At 42.2% G+C, this 18266-nt stretch overlaps 1 protein-coding gene across 5 annotated transcripts in view; it reads right to left on the minus strand.

The window, feature by feature from the left end:
• Positions 1 to 3084: 3084 nt before the first annotated feature.
• PLEK (pleckstrin) overlaps positions 3085 to 18266 on the minus strand; it is a 34539-nt gene continuing 19357 nt past the window's right edge. For 4 of the 5 annotated variants that reach the window (XM_063617887.1, XM_063617888.1, XM_063617886.1 and 1 more), the window contains 6 exons: positions 18052 to 18143; positions 13895 to 14079; positions 12098 to 12202; positions 7338 to 7421; positions 6405 to 6474; positions 3085 to 4855 (listed from right to left, as the gene is read on the minus strand). In XM_063617887.1, coding sequence (XP_063473957.1) covers positions 4719 to 4855; positions 6405 to 6474; positions 7338 to 7421; positions 12098 to 12202; positions 13895 to 14079; positions 18052 to 18143 — 673 coding nt within the window. In that variant the 3' untranslated portion in view covers positions 3085 to 4718. Of the gene's footprint in view, positions 4856 to 6404; positions 6475 to 7337; positions 7422 to 12097; positions 12203 to 13894; positions 14080 to 18051; positions 18144 to 18266 lie in introns of those variants that run through there. The other variant, XM_063617889.1, reaches the window with a different exon arrangement.

Consider the following 18266-nt stretch of genomic DNA (forward strand, 5'->3'; position numbering starts at 1 on the left):
AAACTGCATCAACTAACAGGCAAAATAACCAGCTAGCATCATAATGACAGGATCAAATTCACACATAACAATATTAACCTTAAATGTAAATGGGCTAAATGCCCCAATTAAAAGACACAGACTGGCATTTTAAAAGATCAACAAAATAGATAGACCACTAGCCAGACTAATAAAGAAGAAAAGAGAGAAGAATCAAAGAGACGCAATAAAAAAGACTGTAGCTGGTACCACTCCTTCTGAAATTATTCCAATCAATAGAAAAAGAGGGAATCCTCCCTAACTCATTTCATGAGGCCAGCATCCTCCTGATACCAAAACCTGGCAGAGAAACAACAAAAAACGAAAATTTTAGGCCAATGTTCCTGATGAACATCAATTCGAAAATTCTCAAAGAAAAATGCTGGCAAACTGAATCTAGCAGCACATCAAAGAGCTTACCCACCACAATCAAGTTGGCTTTATCCCTGAGATGCAAGGCTGGCTCAATATATGCAAATCAATAAACATAATCCATCACATAAACAGAACCAATGACAAAAACCACATAATTATCTCAATAGATGCAGAAAAGGCCTTTGATAAAATTCAACAACTCTTCATGCTAAAAACCCTCAATAAACTAGGTATTGATGGGACGTATCTCAAAATAACAAGAGCTATTTGTGACAAACCCACAGCCAGTATCTTACTGAATGGACAAAAGCTGGAAGATTTCCCTTTGAAAACCAGCAAAGACAAGGATGCCTTCTCTCACCATTCCGATTCAACATGGTATTGGACGATCTGGCCAGGGAAATCAGGCAAGAGAAAGAAATAAGGGGTATTCAAATAGGAAGAGAGGACGTCAAATTGTCTGTGTTAGCAGATGACATGATTGTATATTTAGAAAACCCCACAGTCTCAGCCCAAAATCTCCTTAAGCTGATAAGCAACTTCAGCAAAGTCTCAGGATACAAAATCAATGTGCAAAAGTCACAAGCATTCCTATACACCAATAACAGACAAACAGAGAGTCAAATCATGAGTGAACTCCCATTCACAATGTCTACAAAGAGAATAAAACACCTAGGAATACAACTTACAAGGAATTCGAAGGACCTCTTCAAGGAAAACTACAAACCACTGCTCAAGGAAATAACAGAGAACACAAACAAATGGAAGAATATGCCATGCTCATGGATAGGAGGAATCGATATCATGAAAATGGCCATATTGCCCAAAGTAATTTATAGATTCAATGCTATCCCCATCAAGCTACCACCAACTTTCTTCACAGAATTGGAAAAACTACTTTAAATTTCATATGGAACCAAAAAAGAGCCTGTATAGCCAAGACAATCCTAAGCAAAAAGAACAAAGCTGGAGGCATCACACTACCTGACTTCAAACTATACTACAAGGCTACAGTAACCAAAACAGCATGGTACTGGTACTAAAGCAGATATATAGACCAATGGAACAGAATAGAGGCCTCAGAAATAATGCCACACATCTACAGCCATCTGATCTTTGACAAACCTGACAAAAACAAGCAATGGGAAAAGGATTCCCTATTTTATAAATGGTGCTGGGAAAACTGACTAGCCATATGCAAAAAGCTGAAACTGGATCCCTTCCTTACACCTTATACAAAAATTAACTCAAGATGGATTAAAGACTTAAACGTAAGACATAAAACCATAAAATCCCTAAAAGAAAGCCTAGGCAATACCATTCAGGACATAGGCATGGGCTAAGACTTCACGACTAAAACACCAAAAGCAATGGCAACAAAAGCCAGAATAGACAAATGGGATCTAATTAAACTAAGGAGCTTCTGCACAGCAAAAGAAACTATCATCAGAGTGAACAGGAAACCTACAGATTGGGAGAAAATTTTTGCAATCTATCAATCTGACAAAGGGCTAATATCCAAAATCTACAAAGAACTTAAACAAATTTACAAGAAAAAAACCAACAACCCCATCAAAAAGTGGGCAAAGGATATGAACAGACACTTCTCAAAAGAAGACATTTATGCAGCCAACAAACTTATGAAAAAATGCTCATCATCACTGGTCGTTAGAGAAACACAAATCAAAACCGCAATGGGATACCATCTCACCCCAGTTAGAATGTTGATCATTAAAAAGTCAGGAAACAACAGATGCTGGAGAGGATGTGGAGAAATAGGAATGCTTTTACACTGTTGGTGGGAGTGTAAATTAGTTCAACCACTGTGGAAGACAGTGTGGCGATTCCTCATGGATCTAGAACTAGAAATACCATTTGACACAGCAATCTTATTGCCGGGTATATACCCAAAGAATTATAAATAATTCTACTATAAAGACACATGCACACATATGTTTATTGCAGCACTCTTCACAATAGCAAAGTCTTGGAACCAACCCAAATGCCCATCAATGACAGACTGGATAAAGAAAATGTGGCACATATACACCATGGAAAACTATGCAGCCATAAAAAATGATGAGTTCATGTCCTTTGCAGGGACGTGGATGAAGCTGCAAACCATCATTCTCAGCAAACTAACACAAGAAGAGAAAACCAAACACCTCATGTTCTCACTCATAAGTGGGAGTTAAACAATGAGAACACATGGACACAGGGAGGGGAACATCACACACAGGGGCCTGTTTGGGGGTGGGGGACTGGGGGAGGGACAGCATTAGTTGAAATACCTAATGTAAATGACGAGTTGATGGTTGCAGCAAACCAACAAGGCACATGTGTACCTATGTAACAAACCTGCATGTTGTGCACATGTACCCTGGAACTTAAAGTATAATAATTTAAAAAAATCATAAAGCTATTGAGATGATGAAAAATAAAAGATAGTATTACCCTTAGTAAATAAAACTGAGTTGTAAGAAAGGAGAGTTATTTGTCTGTTTGTTTGTTTTGTTTTTTTTAGTAGAGACAGGGTTTCACCATGTTGGCCAGGCTGATCTTGAACTCCTGACCTCAAGTGATCCACCCGCCTTGGCCTCTCAAATGTTGGGATTACAGGCGTGAGCCACCGTGCCCGGCCAGAGGGGAGAGTTATTGATAGGAGGCAAAACAGAGTCATCACACCAAAAATGCATTAAACAGAGTCATATATTTATTTCAAAACATTAAGTAGACTTCCCATTAATAAATACTTTAACACTGAGTGTAGAAAAATTTGTGCATATTCTATAAAGACAAGTTATTAAAGAATCAGAGAAAAAGACAGTTCTTTACCTCTAGGCTATTGATAAAACCACCTGGGAGTAGGAACAGCCTCAGGAATGTTACAGGGGATTTGAGGGAGGGCAAGAAAGGATTTGATAAAATGAGGAAAAATGTTCTATTCTCTTTCCTGGGGCCTTAAAATTAAAAATCTGGATTGAAAAATATACTTTCACACACATATCTGCTTCAATGGGTGCTGTCTTTCTCAATTTTGGAGAAGAATCACTAGTTAGCGGTCAGGGTCAAAAATTGCAAACAAGTTCCCAATTTTAGTCTAGGTTAGATCACTGTGGTTAATCATAGGGCCATGATGCCCTCAGAACTCAAGCAGGAGCTGCTACTACTTGTGCTTAAAGCTGAGGCACGAACACAATATCATTAACTGGAGAATTGAAGATGCTGCGCAATGCTAACAGCCCCTCTCAGAAGTTCTGTGTGGCTCTGAGTCCTTACAGTGCAGTTGTTGTATTAACCCGTCATCCAATGAGCTGGCCAGTAGTTCAGCCCCTCCACTTCTTGCAGCTGCCGGGAGACACATTCTCCAGGCAGTTGCCCAGACCTCTCACCCATGGGGGGAACCCATCTGGTCACTTTTTTTTTTCTGTAAACCTCAAATGAAACAGAATCTCACAGATGTGGGGTCCCCCTCCTAATTGTAATAAATATTAGAGAAATGCTCCAGAAAGGAACAAAGGGAGACCCTCTCAGATCAGCCTCAAACCAGAGTGGAATAGGGCTCCTCTGGGCGGCTTAAGGGCACAGAAAGGACCCTCAGCTACTCCTGGCCTCCCCGGGTCTCTTTCCCAGAAGACACAACTTTCCAGGCTGTGAAAAGTAATAGAAGTCAAAACCCTCAAAGCCACCACTGCTCTTGGGAAGTTTTTGAGTAGGATGAGGAAGAAAGAAGAGAGGCCTCCTTCATTTTGTTACACAATCTCAAGGCCAAGAGCAAGTAGAAGATGGCTAAAGAGAACAAAAGAGGTTTCTTCCTGGTACTGTACTACAGATGAGCAACAGTTTCACAGGGAAGGCGTTGGCTCAGGTTCTGGTACATTTGAAGATAACTGAAGGCCAAGACTTAGCCAAGGAAGGACACCAGCAGAACAACTAGATACGCTATCACTACTGTGAGTGTTAAAATCACAGGGCAGATTTTTTTTTTTTTTTTAAGCTGGGGGGACCTCAGGAATCTACTAGTTGAATTTCTTCATTTTCCAGAAGAGGCCCTGAGGCCTGGAGAGGGCAAGCAGCCTACTGAGGCTGCACAGCTTGTTATATCTTCTTGGGGGTCATGGATAGGGGCAGAGGGGCTGCAGTGAGCAATACAATGCAGGGGAACCTTGCACACCACATGGTGAGTTACATTCAGACCCCCCTGCAAATGAAAACTTCCCACCCCTGGGCTGTTTCCCGTTGATTTGTCACAGAAGTGGACAGGTCCTGGACTCAGCTTGTCCATGGGCTTCCCTCAGGAGGGGAGGAGGAATGCAGGAGTGTCTTTACTTCCCAGTTCGGGAGGCCACCTGGATGGCTTTGATCCACTCTGTGCGCTCCTTGGGGCTGGCCGCTTGCAAGAAATAGTGCACTTCATCTGCTGTGATGATCTCAAAAAGGTTCTCTTCCTCACTCTTCCTGCCTGGGGAAAGAGAAGGCGAATGGCAGCACGCACAGGCATCAGAAAGATCACTTGGTCCACCCTCCTCTACAAGCCATGAAATCTCTGTTTTCTTCATGTTCTGAGGAAATTGACTATGTGGCTTTCAAACATACAAACAAGGTATGATTATAGAATAATTCATTGCACAGTTATAGATATAGTATTGATATAGTAGATACATAGTATGATTATGTGTGTATATATATTTTTAAGAAATAGGTAAAACACTTAAGGAGAAACATTTTGTTTCATAGTTACAGGCAAACTAAATTTCTCACATTTGTATAGCAACAGTGTTTAATGAGTAACCTCTAATAGTTTCTAATGGGTACCTTCCCTCTGCTCATAATATAAATCAAGGGTTGCTCCTGATATCTATCTATCTACCTGTCTTTCTGTTAATATAGATTTATATTTATAACATATATGTATATATTTATATTTGCAATATAGATGTGTGTGCATGTATATGTGTATATATATATATATGTTTATATACATACACAAAGCCAGACCTACCAACAGTACCACAAGTTATTGCCTGAACTGTTTTTCTTCAAGGGCTAAGTCAGAGTTCTGCTGAAGACTAAAAGGCAATAACCTGGCCAATACTGTGACAAGACTTAAAACATCACAAATCAGATAAAGAACCAGCATGCTCCCTGCCCTAAAACCAAAGCATAATTCTAGGTGGTGGGAGTGGAGGTGGGCAAATTCAGGCACAGTAAAACTCTAGGCATTTGCAGTTATGATGTTTTCCTATCAGCCTTTATCATACTACAAACCAAAATGTCGACAAAACCAGGGTTTGGGATGTCAAAACCACATCATCCCAGAGACACAATTTGTCCTCAGCACCTGAGAAGTCAAACTACACCCATGTGGTTATTCCATGCACCAAATCATAGCCTTGTGGTCTGGGGTCCTCTAGTGCAACCCCCTCATTGCTCTTCTTCTAAGCCATTGTGAAGTGATGGAGTTTTCCCAGCATTGCTCAGGGACTTGCTTGAGGCATTCACAAAGCCATCCAACTCCCCAAGACCTGGAGAGCCTCGACAGCAGTTGGGAGACAAAAAGTAACTCTTGGTTTCTCCAAGGCTTTCAGACAGTAAATTCATTCCTGCTATTTTTTTTTTTTTTTTTTTTTTTTTTTTTTTTTTTTTTTTTTTTGAGACAGAGTATTGTTTTGTCACCCAGGCTGGAGTGCAGTAGCACAATCTCAGCTCACTGCAACTTGCCAAGCTCAAATGATTCACAGGCATGTGCCACCACACCCAGCTAATTTTTGTATTTTTAGTAGAGATGGGGTTTCACCATGTTAGCCAGGCTGGTCTCGAACTACTGATCACAAGTGATCTGCCCTCCTCAGCCTCCCAAAGTGCTAGGATTACAGGTGTGAGCCACCATGCCTGGCCCATTCCTGCTTATCCTGATTAATTGATTGACTGATTAATGTTGGCCCAGGACGTCCAGGTGTGGGAGGGGAGTCTGAGCAGACACACCTCTCTCACACAGAAATTCATCTTACCATTTGAGTTGCTCTCCACTGAAGTCACCACACAGCCTCTCAAGTGAATTGCTCCCAGGGGATCTTCTGCCTAAAGAAGAAAGGTGTTGTTCGTTATGTTTCCAAAATACAGCGTATAGATAGACCTCATCCTCTTGGTGAAAAAGCCAGACTCACTCTAATACAGATCAGAGCCCCCCAAAATAAGTAAGAGCAGAAGGAGATGAAAGAAAAACTGCTTCCAGATGTAGGGTCCTTCCAGATCCTCCACACCCTGCTTCTGTGGGGCCAGGAGGCTGGATGAGAAAATGCAAGTCAATCTGGACTTCAATCTGGAGAAAAGTGACAGGAGAGGTGGAGACACTCAGGTCACTGTATCCCACTAAAAAAGAGCTACGTGTTTCCAGAGCTCTTTGGTCCCATGCACTTGATGCAGCAATATAACCATCAAGGGGAAGTCAAATAGCCCAGTGCTGCAAGCAGAGGGTGAGCACCCTGCCCAGAGTTGTCTTCATGCTTTAAAAGTGGTTCATTGTATGGTGGAAAAAGTCCTCTTCGACAATCAACAGCCCAAATTGCTGGACTTAAACAATACCCTCATCCAAGTTGACCTGGATGAGGAATTATCACCTTTATGCATATTAAACTATGGACTGATTTAATTCCCCTGAAAATATCAGATTCGGGAAAAAATATGTTGAGTTGACCAAATAAATTATAATATAGTGATATTTTGTTCCATCCCTAAGCTTATACTGACCTCAGAGGCCCAAGATCTCAGATCTTTGCATTGAAAGAGGATAGAAAAAGGTAGAGGAGAATGGGAGGAAAAAAAAGTGGGCCAGTAAAGAGAAAAAGGGGATATCAACAGAGTAGAGAGGGGAATAGGAAGCCCAGATTATAAGTGCAGTGGATTTATTTATTTGAATGGATTTATGAACCACAGGATCTTACCCCAGCAGGGTCGTAGTAGTGCAGGTAGGCAGGGTCTTCTCTCAAGATGAACTTCCTCACTTTCCAGTTTTTCCTCCTATGCCCCTGTATCCAGGATCAACATTAAAAGAAAGGATGGTGAATTCCCAGCATCACTCTGTACATACAATACCTACAGAATAATTATTTGCTGAATTGAGAAAAGAAAGAGAAAATGAAATACTAACTCCAGGATAACAACACCCCAGCCTAGGTCTTTGTCAGGGAGATAGTGCTACAGCCAATTAATAATTTGGATGTTATTAGATCAAAGAGGTGGATTAAATTATTTCTAATTTGTCTTCCAGTTTTAGTATGATATAAGGCAGTACTAAGTACAACGTGCTATGTTAGGTCATGTAGGAGGAATAAAGAGGTTTAAGATGCCCTGATCTTTAAAGAGTTTAGACCTATGTTGAAATATAAAGTAGCAAATGCCCAAATCAAATAATTGGTATAGATGATGGATTCCAAAGGCATTAAGTAGGGAATACGTAATTGTGGGCTTTGGATATCAAAGAAAGCCTCATAAAGACCTGCACTTATCCATGTGGGACACAGGATTTAGATGGGCAAGACAAAGGTGGGTAGGAGGACAACTGACAACACAAGAGCAGAAGTGGGAATGCAAGAGACATGCTCAGGTGTTGATGAATAAGACCAGTCTGGCTAGAATGTAGGGTTCATGAAGAGTAGCAGAGGTAAGGTGGGAAAAGTGGACAGAGATTTAGTGGAAATAAAAGGCAGGGTTTGTTGTTGATGGCTTTTGAGTAGGAAGTGAAAGAATTACAATTACATTTTAAGAAGATTAATATGGTGACAAAGTGCAGGATGGACCAGCTGGCTAGATTAAAGGAAAGCCCAGGAAAAGATGGTAAGTAAAAAAGAATTCATTAGGGAAGGATCACAACAATCCAGGCATAAAATTATTAGGAACTAAATCTTAGGTAGCTGCAGTAGGAATGGAAATGCCTGTTGCTGTAACAGACATGACGAAGAAGGAAGAAGAAGAGGAAGAGGAGGAGGAGGAGAAAGAAGAAGAAAGAGGAGGAGGAGGAGGAGAAAAGGGGGAGGAAGGTAGGAGGAAGGAAAGAGGAAGGAAGAAAGAAAGAAGAAGAAAGAAGGTGACAACTTGGCCTTTCCCAATAGAATTAAACACTGACATTGTCTACACTGAGTTTTAAGGGCAGGATTTGTGTCTTGATAATCTTTGTTCCCCAGGGCCACAGTGCCTGGCATATAGCAGCTGCTCCATATCTGTTTGTACTTGCCGTGAGTTACCAAGTTATTTCCATTAGCAAGCAGCAGATTTTAAACTGTCATGGTAAACCTGACTCTATGATTTCCCACAGGAAATTCAAATGACTTAACTCCAGAAGCCAAAAATAGTATTATATTAAAAGATACATAGTTTCTATCTTGCCAATACAAGAAATATTATTTGTAATTTCTAAAGCACCACATATTGGCAAGTATGTATACAAATTTTCCAACATTTTTCATTTTACTTGTGCTGAAAGCAATAAAACATGTGGTCTTAGCAAACAGTGCCTCCTTCATAAATCCAGAGGAGCTTCAAGGAAGCTTTCAGAAATGGTCCTAAGATTTTTGGCGAAACATTTGGTGAAGGAACTCATTTCCAAAGAACTTTCTACTTCCTGAAGGATGGAGCTGGAACCCCTGCCGTCATATGCAAGGACAGAAAATATTCCTACCTGCTATATCATGTCCAAAATGGCTTTTGCAAAGCATAGACTTCCAAAAGTATACATTGCTGCTCTTTGCCTTAACTAATGTTGCCCTTCAGAATAACGACACTAAAGTTGCCACCCCATACCATTTCCTGTTCACTGACAGACACACATGTCATGCTGTATTATGCAATTGCTCGACAATCACCAACTTATTATGAGTCAATGGAAGAGGAAGGTAACAGGAGGATGTGAAATCAGCCAACCACCATATTCCCTTTAAGCCCTCACTGACATCACAATGTGACATGTTGAAGAGCTGGAAGTTAGCAGGTACATTTCTGGTCATCTTTCACTTAATGAGTATTTTCTAAGGAATATTAAGAAATGCATGTATGCCTCGGGTTTCCAAGAATTGTTACTGAACTGTCAAAGTCATCTACTTATATTTGACTTAATTAGCTCCCCAAGTGTTCATTGCCTATGATAAATCAAGAAGGATGCTGAACTCTGCAGCAGATACAAGAGAAGCATATATAACACATTGTTCCTCTCCCTCAAGGAATCTAAATGTGGTTGAGAATTAAACAAGCAGATATTTTATTCATTGTCATAACAGAAACAATTATATAAAAAGGGGTTATACTGAATATAATCTAAGATCATTCATCCTCAGACTTGCTGCCAAGTAGGATTATTTATCCTGGGATGAGAAAATAATGGGGCAGGGGTGATGGCCTCCAGTTAGCCACAGCTACTTCCCATCTGTGAGGTGTGGAGCACAGGTGTCCTTCTTCATTATAACAAGCCTTCTATGAGGTTAATCCTGGCTAACTCCCAGCAGCAAACACAAGGGAGGCTTACTTTTGGAATTTTTAAGAAAAAGTTTTTAAAATTCTGAAAATTCCCTTGGGTGATTTTGATGTAAATCATGGTTACTAACCACTGAGCTAAGAGATTAGAAAGATTAAGGGGAAGTGTCAGTTCAAATTGAAGAGGTTTTTGCTCCCCATCCCCTGAAAAAAAAATTCAGAGGAAAGAATATTGTAAAAGAACAAAATTCCTGAATGCACATAGATTTCTGTTTTCTTCACATAAAAAGGAAGCTTCTAAGAAGGACTATTTAACTTGTATACTGATAATAGAATAAATTAGCTTTTAAGAAAAAGGCTGGCTCAGTGGTTCTCAGCTTTGGCTGCACGTCAGAATCACTTGGGAGCTGTAAAAATCCAGAGGCTCTGATTTAATTGGCCTGGCATGCAGTTTTAACAGTTCCCTGGGAGATTCAAATGTGCACCAACCGAGCTAGCTAAGGCTAAATTGTACCTATCAAAAGCCAGACAAAGGAAGGCAAAGGAAAACACATAAGTTCAATCCTTGTCCCTATTGTTTTCAAAATACATCCAGACACCCATTACCCACACACAATTTTTGACCATCCCAGGTCTCCCACTGGGCTGCTTCACTGAGACATGGCTCCAGTCCAGTCCCAACTTTATCTACTCTTTATTAACCTTCATCCTTGGCTTTCCAAGAGCCCCATTCTAGATTAGGGCTTGCCCAGTCAACTAATTCAAGAAATAACCGATAACAATATAGAATTATGGAAGAAATCAACAAAATAAGGAAATTCCCTCCCAAGTTACTCTTCTTGTCTTAGCAGCCACATTCCAGCACCTGCAACCAAAGAGCCAGGAACATAGGAATATTTGGCAGAACCAACGAGAAAGCAGCAGCGGGCAAACTGTCTGTAGGCAACTGCCCCAGCCTTCCCAGTATAAGGCTGGCCCTGCCCCATGCCTTTCTTTTAATCTAGCCAGCTGGTCACCCTGTCATAAAAAAAAATTATAATAGTCCATGAATTCTTTATAAAACCTTGCCATATATTTCTTAGGACACTGTTCTCTTAAAACCTGATATGAAGGTAATTTTTCCATTCGAATGTCCCACTTCCCCCAGTGAAACTCAAAATCCATACCTATACCCCCTTTCAGCTAGCCCAGCCCAGAGTCCCTCTTTATAAATGTAAATACGGGCTCTTCTCTGGTTCTTCCCTCCTTGCCCATTCCATTAATCACTAAGATGGACATTCAGGGTCCTAACCTGAAATAAATCAAATCCCCCAGTCCCGTGGAGCCTATCGACAGTACATGGAAATCTCCTGATGGCAACAGATTCTCTCCATTATATGCTGAGCAGCGCTTTTAAGGCAGCTCACAGTGCAGCCAGGAAGGCAAGACCTTGGTCCTGCAAAGCAGCCTTGGCCTCTAAGATGTCCTGTGCTAGTATCAACTAGCTTCCGCCTGAATATTCTCATGTGTTCCTGCGACTTCCTCCACCAGGTGCTGGCCCTGGCTTCCTCAGTCATCTCGGCCCCTGTCCATCTCTTACCTCTTGGCATCATATGCCTTGGCACGTGGTAACCGACTAGAGCTCCTCAGCACTCTCCAGCCCTTGCCTCCAAGACTGATGGTGGCCTGTACCTGTGGGCACCTGGACATCCCCCCAGGACTCTGTCCATGCCCTCAATCTGCATTTGACTTTTGCCTGCTGTTCCTGTGAACTGGCCTCTGCATGCCCAGGTTTTGGTCTTGTCATGCCCTAAGCACAGACTGGAATGACTCTTCTTTGCTCTCAGTGGTGTACTCTGTTCCTCTTCTGGGTGTGGCCTGTTCCTGTTTTCTTGGTTGCTTTGAAGGGAGGAGGGACAGGTAAAATGGAAGTATTTTTACCATGAGACAGCTTTGTCTTTTGGATGGCATCTCTTAGACAATTTATCTCCTCCGGCCATATTTTTCTTGAAACACCTTTTTTTTTCCTATGATATTGATAAAAGAGGCATTTTCCTACTTTTAGGGACATCTTCAAACTCAATCTTCCTGACCTAAAGCCACTTTGATATCTACAGAGCTACTCATCTATCTTTCACTCTGTGGGTTTCATTTTCTGCTTGACTATTAACCAAACAAACCAAAAGTCATTGGGTAACTTAGAAACAAAAAGGACCTTGTAAAGGGAAAAGGCTAGATGGGAGCAGTGGTGGCCACTCACCTGCTTCAGTAAACATCCCTGTTTGATAATGACCCCTCTGAATTCTTCTTTCAGAATCACATCATCATCACTAGAATTCTCTTCACAGAAGAATCCACTGTCTGGCTGTTGGAAAATCAAACAGCAAGCTGATGTCACCAGTCTTAGGCACATTGCTACTTGTGCCATCTCCATTTCCCCCTCCCCTCCAGCCATGAGGGCAGCCTCCTCCTTTTTCCTCCATTCCTGTGTACATCCCAATCTGAACTTCAAAGGTCCTTGATGAGCGAGTTTCTCCTCCTCCTTGTACTTGCTTCAGGGGCTGTTCCTTTCTTGTCTCCACTCAGGTGTGATCTTGTCAATATCCTTTTATTCTGGAGGGTCTCCCAAGCTATCCTAACTTTAGCTCCATCTTCCTAACCAGGCACATGTCTGCCTTCAAAGCCTTCCTTCTCTTGGGATACCATGGTCACATCCTTGAAAGCAGGGCAGGCTAATTTCTCATTCGCAATACTATCACCAGCTCAACATTTGCCACTGAGCCCCCTCTTGGAGAAAAGTGAGAACATGTGTCTAGCCTCTTCCCCTGAGGTTATGAGGGAAGTGGGACTTGCTCAGCAAAAGTGGATGAGGAATCAGACCGAGGAAGAGGAGCCACTGTGATGGGTATTTTTAGAATCCTGCATTGAAATGGCTATAAATGACCAGATCAAAGGACTGAAGAAGAAAAAAAAAAACAGACTGTGGAACTTCCCCTAAAGTGAAATGAAACCCTCTAGGGTGTTCACTTCATGTTTATAAGAAGGATGGTTCTCTTAGGTAACTTCCTAAATTCTGTGCTCTGATCCAAGATAGAAACAAAACTGCCAAAATCCCCCAAGAAATCCACCATTGCTCACGTGGCCTAAGAATAGGTTCACATTGCATAATATAGTGTTTCCCAATCATAGGTAAGCATACTGTGGGAGGTACACAAGATGACTGCAGGAAGTGACATCCATGGACACATTTTGTATTAAGAGTCACGTGTTTTAACGTACATTTGGAACAATGCACCTAACACATCAAACCTGTGATTTATAGACTCCCATCTGGAAAGGAAGCTGCAGGAGGGCAGGATTTTTGCCTGTCCCTCCAGCATGCTTGTCTATGTGGCTGTATCTTCTTGTCTTAGAGAATGCTTGCCATGGACTAGGGTCTAAGACAGTTTTATAAATGAATTATTGCTTATAATAAGAATAGATAGTTGGGAGACGGAGGCAGGTGGATCACTTGAGGTCAGGAGTTCGAGACCAGCCTGGCCAACGTGGTGAAACCCTGTCTTTACTAAAAATACGAAAATTAGCTGGGTGTGGTGGCGCATGCCTGTAATCCTAGCTACTCAGGAAGCTGAGACAGGAAAATCGCTTGAACTCGGGAGGCAGAGGTTGCGGTGAGCCAAGATGACACCACTGCACTCCAGCCTGGGTGACAGAGCGAGACTACATCTAAAAAAATAAATAAATAAATAGGAAACAATAAACTTTAAAATGTCCATTAAAAATTTTTTTTCAAGTAAACAGTAGTATCCTTTTATAATAACAAATTCACTTGGACAGGGTGAGTGTTGTGGAGAGGGCAGCTGTTGAGTTGGGAAATGCTGGTATAACAGAAGCTCTAAATGGGCCTGGAAGCTTCAGGTATTCCCTTGTTCTTCCTGGCTGACCTCCCTACCCGCTGCCTAACAGTGCTCTATAGATGTCTATGAACTGAAATCAATCTAGAATCTGCTCAGGGCAGCCTCCCTTACAGGAAGAAGAGATGGGGAGCTTTTCTTACAAAGTAGTAGAAGGCATCAGGGTTGTCCAGGAAAGGGTTTTCAGCAGTTCCATCCACTGCACTCTTGGACATGTCTCCAGCAGGCTGCAGATACCCCTCATTGAGCAGCGATGAAGCAATCATGAGGCCTTCCTGGCGATTCCTAACAGACTGGTTAGATACCAGCCAATCAATGACGCAGCTACCTAGATGGGACCAGCACAGGGAAGGTTAACTCTCCTTACCGAAGAACAAGCCCCTGACAATCACCCCTGAACTGACTCCACGGCACCCACAGGTCTGACTTGTCTTGTCTTCCCTGTTATTTCAAGAAAGAGAAAACAAAATCAGTGGGATAGATACCCACTAGAAACAAACAAACAAACAAACAAACAAAAAACCATGTAAAGGATTTTTAAGAGCATCTACATGCTGCTTAAGAAGAAACACATGACCAGGTATGGTGGCACACCTGTTGTCCCAGCTACTCTGGAAGCTGAGGCAGTAGGATAGTTGAGCCCAGGAGTTCAAGACAAGCCTAGGCAACATAAAAAGACTCCATCTCAAAAAATAATAACTTTAAAAATAAAAAATAAAGTCTTTGTCTTAAAAAAAATTAACACATGCATCAAAGAAATAGGTTTTACTAACCCACTCACTTATCCCATTAATGAACAAACATTTACTGAGCACCTACTCGATGCTAGGTACTCTACTGGGTGCTGGAGAAATTCCCTCAGGGAGTGTAAAAGGGCATGATGGGTGTAATAAATAAGTCTGGTAACAAGTGCTCTGCTATAAGTCAGTTGCGAGACTACTGGGTCAAATCTGAAGGTGTGAAAGAGGTGGAGGAGGTGAGAGAAGAGGGCTGTGCATGCACCATCAGGAAAAGATTCATAGAGGAAGTGACACTGGGCAGAGGCTTAAAACATGAGTAGGTGTTTGCCAAGCATATGAGGCAGGATGCAGAGGAACCAGCACAAGCTGAGGGGGCAGCCATGTGAACAGATGCACTCAGGCATAAAGCAGCCCCATGGGGCAGGGGAGGAGTTGGTGGAAAGAAGGCAAAAGGAAACAAGAGGAGGAGGAAGGTGAAGGGTGGGTGGGGAGAGCTTTGATGGCACAGTAAGAAATTTGGCTAATGGGAAATCATTTTAAGTTTTTAAATAGGAAATAATGTGACGTATGTATGTCCTAAATTAAAATTTGATGACATCACCTGCACTGATTGTCATGCCTTCGCAGAGTCTAGCAGGGACCTTGAGAAGTCATTTAAGCAACCTTCTGCCTCAAGAGATGATTGCAAAGAGAAGAAAATGAAATTGACCCATACATTGGATTATTAGCAGGTTACAGTGAAGCTTTGTATTAAAAACAGCATGTTTGTTCTTACAACAAAAAATGATAAATATTTGAGGTGATGGATACACTAATTACCATGATTTGATCACTGCACAATGTATGTGTGTATCAGAACATTAATTGTACCCCATAAATATGTACTATTATGTGTCAATTATAAAAAAAATAATAAATAAAAAGCAGTGTGTTCCTTACAAATGTAGCCAACAAGGGAGTCAACATGACAGCCTGCCTGACCTGTCATCCAGGCAAAGGCAGTAGGGATGCTGCCCTCAAAACAGGAGTGACAGCAGTTGGATAGCGAGCCTTCCATGAATTTCATGTATGAAAGGCTTTTGCTCACTTTTCTTTCTCTACAAGGATAAACTAAGCGACACTGCATTTCTTCCTTTTATCTTTATAGCAGCCTGTGAAAGAGGCAGGGCAGTAATTGCAGTCCTCATTTTAAGGATGAGAAAATTAAGGCTCAGGGAATTTGAGTGATCTTAGGCCGAAGTTACAACTACTCTGGGCTGTCACTTTTAAGTGTTCTAACCCTTGCATCCATGCTCACTCAGTGAGGCATGCTGAAGCTTGAAAGACAAGTTTGGTCTAGTCTGCCAGTCATCGGACATTTAAGGTCTTCCATCATGTGTCAGCACTGCTGGGTCCCAGTCTCTGCTGCAGCCTTCAACTCCCAGCCGAGGCCACCTGACTCCCCCATGAAGGCTCCACCCATAGAAATGTCCAGAACCCACCCTGACCTTCAACAAGAAGGATTTAAGAAGTACTAGCCCACCTGTAATCTTAGGGATTACAGGCCAATTTGAGAGGCCAAGGCGGGCAGATCACCTGAGGTCAGAAGTTTGAGACCAGTCTGGCCAACATGGTGAAACCCCGAATCTACTAAAAATACAAAAATTAGCCAGGCATGGTGGTGCACATCTGTAATCCCAGCTACTCAGGAGGCTGAGGCACGAGAATCACGCTTGAACCTGGGCGGCAGAGGTTGCAGTGAGCCAAGATCGTGCCACTGCACACCAGCCTGAACAACAACAGTGAAACTCCATCTCAAAAAAAAAAAGAGGAAGAAGAAGAAGAAGGAAGGAGAAGAGGGAGAAGAAGAAGGAGAAGAAGGAGGAGGAGGAGAAGAAGAAGATGAAGGAGGAGGAGGAGGAGAAGAAGAAGGAGGAGGAGGAGGAGAAGAAAGATGAAGAAGAAAGAGTAGAAGAAGAGGAGGAGAAGAGGAGAAGAAGCAAGAAGCAAGAAGAAGAGAGAAGGAGAAGGAGGAGGAGGAGAAGGAGAAGAAGAAGAGGAAGAGGAAGAAGAGGAAGAAAGAAGAAGGAGAAGGAGAAGGAGGGGAAGGAGGGGAAGGAGAAGGAGAAGAAGAAGACCAGCCCAATACTGTGGGAGTCGGTAACACATTGCAATGGAAATCAGTCTGACCTGGATTGTGTGACCAAGTCTACACCGAAATCCCCTCCTGTTCCCTTTGCCCAAGGCTGTTGCAGTGACCTCAGTCCTGCTAGAGTTAGGACCTTCCCTTGCTCTCGTCACTTTCTGATACCAACACCCACAGCTTGGTGTCTTGATCTCAAATCTCAGCCCTGCCTTGTCTGATGCTCATGGGCTGCCGCCTTGACTCTGAGGCTTATTCCCGTGGGGGACTATCTCATCATCAGTGATCATAGCCTTTTCCCCTTAGCCTTGCCGATCCTAACCTGGACCAATTTCATGGATTATCTGTTGATGGCACATCCTCTTGGATTACACATTTGCTGTATCAGCTCAGAGTTTTCTTCCTTTGATCTCTCTTGTCACCATAAGAAAGCCAGGCCTGGTATCTGACAAACTTAGTACCAAATTGTACATCCCATTTTGCTCCCCCTGATGAACCATCAGCCCTACTAGGCTGGTCAGTTTCTTTTTCTAGATGCATATTCTGCACATGTCTGCCTCATAACTTTGTCCTCACCATCCTTTGCCCATCCTCTGCCCTGCCTCCTCATCAAAAATCCTCCCGTAAATATTTAATGAAATTCTACCCATCTATCAGGGTCAAATTTGGGTACCACCTCCTATTCATCCCATCAACCCCTGAGCTCTTTCTCTTTGTCGGAACCCCTGGAATTGGTTGTACAGACATGTGACCACTTAAAACACAATAACCACTTGAGCTTGCACCATATAGGACTGAGCGTGTGCCAGGCACTGCTCTACAAACATAATGGCAAGCCTATGAGGTAGGTGCACTGTGCTTATCCCCGCTAAATAGACAGAGAAAGTGAAGCACAGAGAGGCTAAGTTATTGAGCCAAGGTTTTATAACTGCTAAGTTGCAGAGCCAGAATTTGAACCAAGGTAGTCTAGCTCTAAAGGACATGTTTTTAACCACTACACCATACTATCTAAACTCATAACACTTAATACCTGACCCTGTGCAGCCTCTGATAGCCCTAATATTGTCATTTAAAACTTACATTGTATGCCTTAATCCCTGTTTATCGTAGTAAGGGTTGCATCTTAGCCAATTCTGTGTCTATTTCTAGCAAGCCTCAACATAATGCCATTTATTGAGAAAAAAAAATCCTTTGATTGGAACGTTAACTTGAACAAATGTTAACTTGAACAAATAAAGCTTGAACAAAATCGTTAGCTTGAACAACGAACTTCTTTCTATTTTCACTCTGTAGGAGCTTCATTCTCAGGCTCACCAGGCTGCATTCTGGGACCCCTTCCAACCCCCATACTTCATACCCCCACCTCACAGACGAGGCCGAAGGAGGACTCCATATCGCCTTCCCAGTTGCCCTATTTCAGGCCCGCAAGTGCTTTTACCTGTGAAGCAGTGATTAAAAATCTTCTTGTCCTTCTCTAGATTCAGTTCTTTTATTCCTTTTTCAGTGTCTTTCATGGACAAATATAAGGCACTGCACAGAGATAAAAAAAAAAAAAAAAACCCAGTTGGATGAGTGGGGAACATTTCAGAACGGTAAGTTCTCTCTGGGAGGTGAGCACAAGCTTCCCCACCCCAGGTATCCCCTGAGCTTAAT

This window comes from Symphalangus syndactylus, chromosome 14 (genome assembly GCF_028878055.3).
Source record: "Symphalangus syndactylus isolate Jambi chromosome 14, NHGRI_mSymSyn1-v2.1_pri, whole genome shotgun sequence".
In the NCBI taxonomy this organism is placed as follows: Eukaryota; Metazoa; Chordata; class Mammalia; order Primates; family Hylobatidae; genus Symphalangus; species Symphalangus syndactylus.